This window comes from Leptodactylus fuscus, chromosome 11, assembly GCF_031893055.1.
Source record: "Leptodactylus fuscus isolate aLepFus1 chromosome 11, aLepFus1.hap2, whole genome shotgun sequence".
Classification (NCBI taxonomy): domain Eukaryota; kingdom Metazoa; phylum Chordata; class Amphibia; order Anura; family Leptodactylidae; genus Leptodactylus; species Leptodactylus fuscus.
The window spans coordinates 86,395,630-86,402,998 of NC_134275.1; the positions used below are offsets into that span (position 1 = coordinate 86,395,630).

A 7,369-nucleotide genomic window follows, 5' to 3' on the forward strand; every position below is an offset into this window, starting at 1 on the left:
ACTCTGCAACATTTTCTGTCTATTAATTCCATATAAACTATAAAATAATGTTAAAAGACAAATTCACAATTTTAATTCTAAAAACGACAGTAAGAATCGGCGTGTGATTCATCGTTATTGTGAGCCACCATTCAGTCTTCATTCAGGTAGAGATCCTTGAGATTATCCCTAAGACAACCCCAGGGGCCAGGTCTGCACATTAATGTGTTGTATTGCTCCAATGTATCTCAGATTAATAATGAAGTAACTCTGCGAACGCATCATGATATGTCTACAGCTTTAATGCAAGCTTATGTGTCTGCATGGTAACATACTGTAGATAAGCCCCATTTAGGGCTGTTCTATCTTTACTTCTAAGTTACATTTAGCAGATTAGCAAGAAGTGGAGAGTTAGTGCATGCTCAGACTACACATTTACGGTACATTATTGCCAGTATATTATTTGCCGTACACTGTAAGGACATGGTTTAAACATATATCCTACTCTTTGCAGATCTATAAGGGGCACAAGGTGGTTTCATAGTTGTCTTGTTTTGGCCGGATGATGTGATCATTGTCCTAGTGGGACATATAGAAGATCTTACTCTGCTATGAGCGCTGAGGTGTGGACTTCTATGGTTATATTTGGGACTTATCTTCTTGGGGAGGGTTAAACGTGAGGTCATACATGACTAAGTAGGCATCATTGTACATGTAGAGCTTATGGTCATTAGGATTATAAGACAGGCTCTGCACATCCTCCTTTGGTTTATCCATGGGGACGCTAATCCAACCTTCCTTGCCGGTTTTTGTGTCATACATGTAAAATATCTCCTCTTTTTTCGTACTGATGGCTCTGGTGGCGTACAAGACACCGCACACCATGAATGCATTGGTGGCTGCAGGCTTGTATTGGGAAGTGGCCCAGGTCTGTTTTACCGCAAGAGATATGGGATCTAGTTTACTGATGACAAAGTTTCCTCCATTGTCTTCGGTAGAATAAATTACCCACAGACCTTCTTCATCGGCGGCCATGTCAATGTCTTGGTATTTTGAAGATGAATAGGAGAAGCGCTGGTTGTAAGCAGCATTGTGGAGAGTAACGCTGAGCTCCAGTTTATGGAGCTGTGGATTGTATCTGCAGAGGTTTCTAGTATTGTAACAATTATAGTACATTGTGTTATTATACATGATCATTCCACCGCCTTGTCCAGAAATTGAAGTAGAGATTCCTCTGTCTATGTAGTAATTGTAGATCAGGAGATCGTTGTATGTATTGTAGATACGTAAATTGCTCATTAGTCTTGAGTCTGTATTGAGAGGAGCCACCCACTGAACATTCTGGTCGGCTCCAGCTAATGAATCTTGCCCCCATCCACCATATTTGTAGTTGGCTCCATTATAGTTCAGTTGTACCACAATTGGTTTACTGATGCTCGCAATTGATCCATAGTGACAGGTACCTGCACAATAAAACAAATTCACAGACAAGATGCAACACGTAAGAAATAGAGATGAGCGAGTAGTATTCAATTGAGTAGGTATTCGATCGAATACTACAGTATTCGATATATTCGTACTCAATCGAATACTACTAGCTATTTGCAGAAAATATTTCATTCAGAACCAGCATTGATTGGCAGGCTCGTCCTTGCCAGTCGGGAGAGCTGGCAGCTTGCTGTTATGAGGGAGCTTACTTTTTCTCATAGGAATGAATTGACCAGCGTTGATTGGCCAGTGTACAGCATTTAGCCAATCAACGCTGGTTCTGCTGGAGGCTCATCTGTGAGGAGGCGGAGTCTAAGATTGGACCACAGAAGTCTCCATTGTGGTCCGATTTTAGACTCCGCTTCCGAATGCTGTACACTGGCCAATCAACGCTGGTCAATTCATTCCTATGAGAAAAAGTAAGCTCCCTCATAACAGCAAGCTGCCAGCTCTCCCAACTAGCAAGGACAAGCCTTCTGCAGAGCCAGCGTTGATTTGCCACAGGCTCGTCTTTGCTAATCGGGAGAGCTGGCAGCTTGCGGTTACGAGGGAGCTTACTTTTTATCAGCGCAACTGCAAGTGCTGTGCAGTTAAAGCGCACGGACCCCATAGACAATAATGGAGTCCGTGCGCTTTAACTGCACAGCGCTCCTCCTAAACACTCTCCTCCTGCTACTCGTGGACTTGGTGACTCTCCTTTAGTCGAATAGTGGTTTCCCCTGAAACGAGCCTTGTTTCCCATAGAATATAATGGGATTCGATATTCGATGGAGTAGTCTAATATTGAGGCTCTACTCGAAACGAATATCAAATCTCGAATATTTCACTGTTCGCTCCTCTCTAATAAGAAACAAGGAATGAAAATTCTTTTGAATAAGAAATAATAGATTTCACTGAGCATCATTTATCACCACTGAATGGGGTAACATTGGCCTTAAAGGGGTTGTTCATGATTTTTTATAGATATGACTGGCACCTGCAATGATCAGCTGTTCAGAGCTTCGTCTGGTCTTTGCGCTATAAAGTTCAAATAGAAGCCTCGGATTTATCTCAGTGTCTGATGTATTCTAGACTGTCCAGTCTTGGTTTACACTTCCTATTAGGGGGCTTAGTTTACTCCAGAACCATGCAATAAAATTTGGTGCATTTTGTTTTGGTGCACAGTTTTGCTATTCAGGCCACATCCACATTTTGTGAAGCCACAACAAACACCTCTCTCCCGTGAATCCTTGCCCCCTTTTGTACAAGACGTAAAGGTCTCTGAGAAGTGTCTAAAAAAACTTGGATAAATGTGGTTTTTAGCCTTGTTGGACAGTTTTATGGTCCAAATTATGTCGGCGATCTGGTGTATTTTCTTTGTAAATCTTAGGGGGCATTCACACTACGTATACTGAAGCTTATTCTGAACGTAAAACACGTTCAGAATAAGCGGCGTATAAAGCAGCTCCATTCATTTCTATGGGAGCCGGCATATGAGCGCTCCCCATAGAAATGAATGGGCTGCTTCTTTCACTGCGAGCAGTCCCATTGAAGTGAATGGGGAGTGCCGGCGTGTACGGCTCGGCATGAGCAGAGCTTGCCGTATACGCCGGCACTTCCCATTCACTTCAATGGGACTGCTCGCAGTGAAAGAAGCAGCCCATTCATTTCTATGGTGAGAAATGTCTGCCGGCTCCCATAGAAAACAATGCGATCTGCTTTAGACGCCGCGGCTACGGAACGTTTACACGTTCTAAAGCAGCCAGCGTATCAGCCGTGTGAAGGGGCCCTAAGGGGGATTGTCAGTAGATGGTACAGTATAGAGCACTAACACAATATAACTCATGAGCCATGGCACAAGAAGACTTTACTCATGAGTAGAGATGAGCGAGTAGTATTCAATGCGTTTAATCCCTTGGTGTTCGGCCGCTTACACGCATTCCTATGGCAGCAAGGTATTCGATTGAATACTATTCACTCATCTCTACTCATGAGGGATCTGCTACATTTTGTAAGTAAAAACTCTTCTGAAATTAATATTGAGAGGTAAATTCTGTGTGCACATACCATTGAGCATTGGAGGAGTCGGAGAGTTTGGCATCGGCTTTTCCTGATTCTTTTCACAATCTTCTAGTCGTTTCTTTAGGGCTGTAATTTCTCTTCTGATCACCATGACGTTGTTCTTATCGTAGACCTCCAGCTGGTTCACCAAGATGGAAATGTTGTGGATCTATAGAAGAAGAAGGAAATAAATGGTAGATTAGTCTATAGAAAGAGCTGAGCACATTACGCCATGTATGTATCCATCTATCTGGAGTTCCAGAGGTTTCCCAGTGGTGGCTTATGAGAAGATCTAAGAGCAGATCTATGAGCAGAATCTACAGTATATTATTACACAACAGGCCTTGCCTCACCTCCAGGTACAAAGTCTCCACCAGAACATTGGTGCCGTTCATTGAAGACTTCAGCTGTAGTATCAGAGACTCCATTTCTCTAATCTCCAGTTTTACCAGCTCGAAGTCCAGCTCAGTGTAAGAGAAACCTCCCATCTCCATCACCTCCACACGTTTGGTCAGGTTCACTAGCCGCTCCATGTAAATAATCAGCGTACTCTCATAATGGTGGATCTGGAAGAATATTGTAAGTTGGTTTAATTTTAGATGAATACAAACCAAAGCTTGAAATGAAGGACATAAAACATGTATACCAAAGACTGTGTATAGAAAGTATATTACTGGCCATATGTTTCTGTTACAGGCAGAGAGTAATACAGACAGGTAGAGAGATATACAGTATGTACAGTATATGTAGCATAAGTAAGGAGCAGTAAAGTACATTTACTATAAGTAGACATCATTCCTCATTCCCCATGATATTAGGAGGAAACAAAGAAGAGGCTGTAGAGCCAAAACATTCCGGAAAAATAGGAAAAGATGTCATAGACCTGTGCTACCCTCCATCATTATCGGCAATGTGAGATCCATTGCAAATAAGATGGATGAACTGACGGAGCTGACCATGCTGTTCACAGAGACTTGGCTTTCTGAAGTCACCCCGGACATCACTGTTTCACTAGATGGTTTTGTGCAGATAGAATGCGTGCCAGCGGTAAGAGGAAAGGAGGAGGGCTTGTGATATTTGTGAATGAAAGATGGTGTAATACAGGACACATTGTAGTTAAGCAAAAGTCGTGCTGTAAGGATATGGAACTACTAGCCGTGAGCATGTGACCTTATTACCTGCCAAAGGAATTATCACATGTCATAGTGATAGCTGCATACACCCCCCTCTGAAAATGTTGATTCTTCCTGGGATGAGCTACATGCGGTGGTGAGCCAGCTGCAATCATTACACCCCCAGGCCCTCCTCCTTGTATCTGAAGACTTCAGCCATGTCTCTCCATCATCATCCACTCTACTCAGCTTCACACAGTATGTAACCTGCCACACGAGGGACAACAAAACACTGGACCTGCTCCTTGCCAGTGTTACAGAGGCATATAACTCATCAGTTCTACCACCCTTGGGTAGATTGAATAACAACCTGATGTACCTGCGACCTGTGTACAAGCCACTTGTACGGAGGGAACCAGTTGTTTCTCGTACAGTGAGGATCTGGTCTGAAGAGTGTTTGGGAGATCTGAGAGACTGGTAGGACACAACTGCATGGGAAATGCTGCAAGATTCCCATCTGAATGTCATTGAGGGGCTTACACACTGCATAACGGACTACATTAATTTCTGTGTGGACAGCACAGTACCCACAATAGTGGTGAGATGTTTCTCTAATAACAAGCCATGAATTAACTCTGATATAAAAGTTCTTCTCACAGAGAAAAAGAAAGTATTCAGATCAGAGACAAGAAATGCTTGGGGGTTGTGCAGAAGGAGCTGAGGCGATAAATTAGGGAGGGAAAAGCCAATTACAGGAGAGAGATGGAGCAGGAAATGGCAGAAGGCAGCATATGGAAAGTTAGGAATGGTGTTATAGCAATATCTGGACACAGCCAAACCATCCCCAGGCAGAAGAAGACACTAAATGGCTTAATAAACTAAATCTATTCTTCAACAGATTTGATCATGCACCACCCCCACCTATCCCAGCATGTCACACAACACCATGCCAGCCCCATGCCAGAGCCCCACCCTCACCTGCTCACTCAAACCAAACCAGTTCCCTTTGCACCCAGCTGCCATCTGGCTACAATCTGATCTTCACAGAGTCTCAAGTGTGTACGGAAATCAGAAAGATAAGAGCGGATAAGGCCAGAGGACACGATGGGATAAGCACAAAAGTCCAGAGCCAACTGCGCATGCCCACAGGCCACAAGAAAATGGCTGCTTTTCCGGTGCAGGCTGTGAAACTTGTAGGCCTCAGGCCTTGGGCAGAGCCGACTGTGCATGCCCCCAGGCCACAATAAAATGGCCGCTTACTTACTGTGTAAGCAGCCATTTTTCTTGTGGCCACGGGCATGCGCAGTTGGCTCTGCCCAAGGCCTACAAATTTCACCGCCTGCGCTGGAAGAAGACATGTGAAGAGGACGTTCCTGAAGAAGATGGAGGTGGTGCTGGAGAGTTCTCTGCCAGCATTGGGGACGCCTCCAGTGCTGCGAGAGAACTCATTTGCATACCGGCAAAAACCTGGATTTCTACGGAATGGCGTAGGATTATTATTATTTAAAGGATTATCTTATTTTATGTAGAGGGCAGTACAGTATATATAGTACAGGTAGAGAGCAGTACATTGCCACTATAAGATTTTACCTTAGTGATTTGCTGTTCAACGGTGACGGTCAGGTTATGGTTGGAGATCTCCAGCTTCTCAAAACGATCTGCGGGAAAGGTGGAGTCTGGGAGGAGAACGGAGCAGTGACAGATCCCGAGCTCATCCAGAGACCCAGTGGTGTTGTGGATCTGAGGAGACAGAACATCTCTTTAGTCAGTTTACCATTTTAGTATATAAGTAAAATTTTGCCAAAAACAGCTAAAAGTCTATGAATAGACAAAAAGATCCCATCAGCTGGACATGACTGTAGGGATTAGAGATGAGTGAGTAGTGTTGGATCGAGTAGGTGTTCGATGGAATACTACGGTATTTGAAATACTCGTACTCGATCGAACACTACTAGCTGTTCGAAGTTTAATGTTCAATGCAGAACCAGCGTTGATTGGCAGAATCACTGGACTGTAATGCTGGAGAATGTCAGTGCAGAACTTCCTAGTGGGAAATCTGCCGCATTTTACAGTATTACAAAAGTGGATGAGATTTTAAGAAATCTGCACAGAATGTATGTAGAGATTGGCCAGATATTTACCATGGATTTTACCGTTTGGAATGTAAAATGTAACAATTCTATAACATTGTCATAAAAATATACAATAACACGCACCATTTGCTGTATGTTTTCTGCCACAGCTTTTTCAGTCTGGTGTAGACATGAGAGTCTTGAAATTTTCAAATAGAACTTACCAAGCTGGCTGCTCGAGCCTGGCCGATGCCAAGGAGAAGAATGACCAGGGTGATCATGGTGTCCTTCTTGTCTTCTGTACCTGACAGCTCCTGACAACCCTCTATATATACTATATATATACCGGTGTGCACATTTATTACTTCCCACTTGTTATCAGTTTATCTGACAGTTGGTAAAATCTACAATCCCGAGACTGTTGATAAATTATTGGGCTGTAAAATGTGGAGAAGTTCTATTTCTTATTGCATGAGATATACAGTATTTTAATAAAAGGAAATTTTCTCTCGTGTCTCGGGTTTTTAAAAATACTTTCTTACCCCTTAGTAATGGCGACGGATAGACAGCATCCATTACTAAGGTGTGGCTATAGTATTAGTGGCGAATATTCTAGCACCAACCCTCTAATTGTTACCCTGCTACCTAACACTGAAAAGAATTGGTGTAAAAGAGACT

The 7,369-nt window shown here is 43.2% G+C and overlaps 1 protein-coding gene across 1 annotated transcript; it reads right to left on the reverse strand.

Moving 5' to 3' along the window:
- Positions 1 to 618: 618 nt before the first annotated feature.
- On the reverse strand, positions 619 to 6,975 carry LOC142184251 (olfactomedin-4-like). Its single transcript, XM_075259020.1, has 5 exons — positions 6,916 to 6,975; positions 6,210 to 6,359; positions 3,861 to 4,073; positions 3,514 to 3,676; positions 619 to 1,442 (listed from the first exon to the last, which is right to left on the reverse strand). Exons 1-5 carry the CDS (start codon positions 6,970 to 6,972, stop codon positions 619 to 621), a joined length of 1,407 nt encoding a protein of 468 aa, XP_075115121.1. The 5' UTR covers positions 6,973 to 6,975.
- Between the last annotated feature and the right edge of the window lie 394 nt (positions 6,976 to 7,369).

Coding starts and splice junctions, on each gene's coding strand:
- LOC142184251 (XM_075259020.1), bottom strand. CDS start 6,972: ATGATCACCCTGGTCATTCTTCTCCTTGGCATCGGCCAGGCTCGAGCA. Junction 6,360..6,915: donor AGGCTCGAGCAGCCAGCTTG/GTAAGTTCTATT, acceptor CTGTCTCCTCAG/ATCCACAACACCACTGGGTC. Junction 4,074..6,209: donor TTGAACAGCAAATCACTAAG/GTAAAATCTTAT, acceptor ATATTCTTCCAG/ATCCACCATTATGAGAGTAC.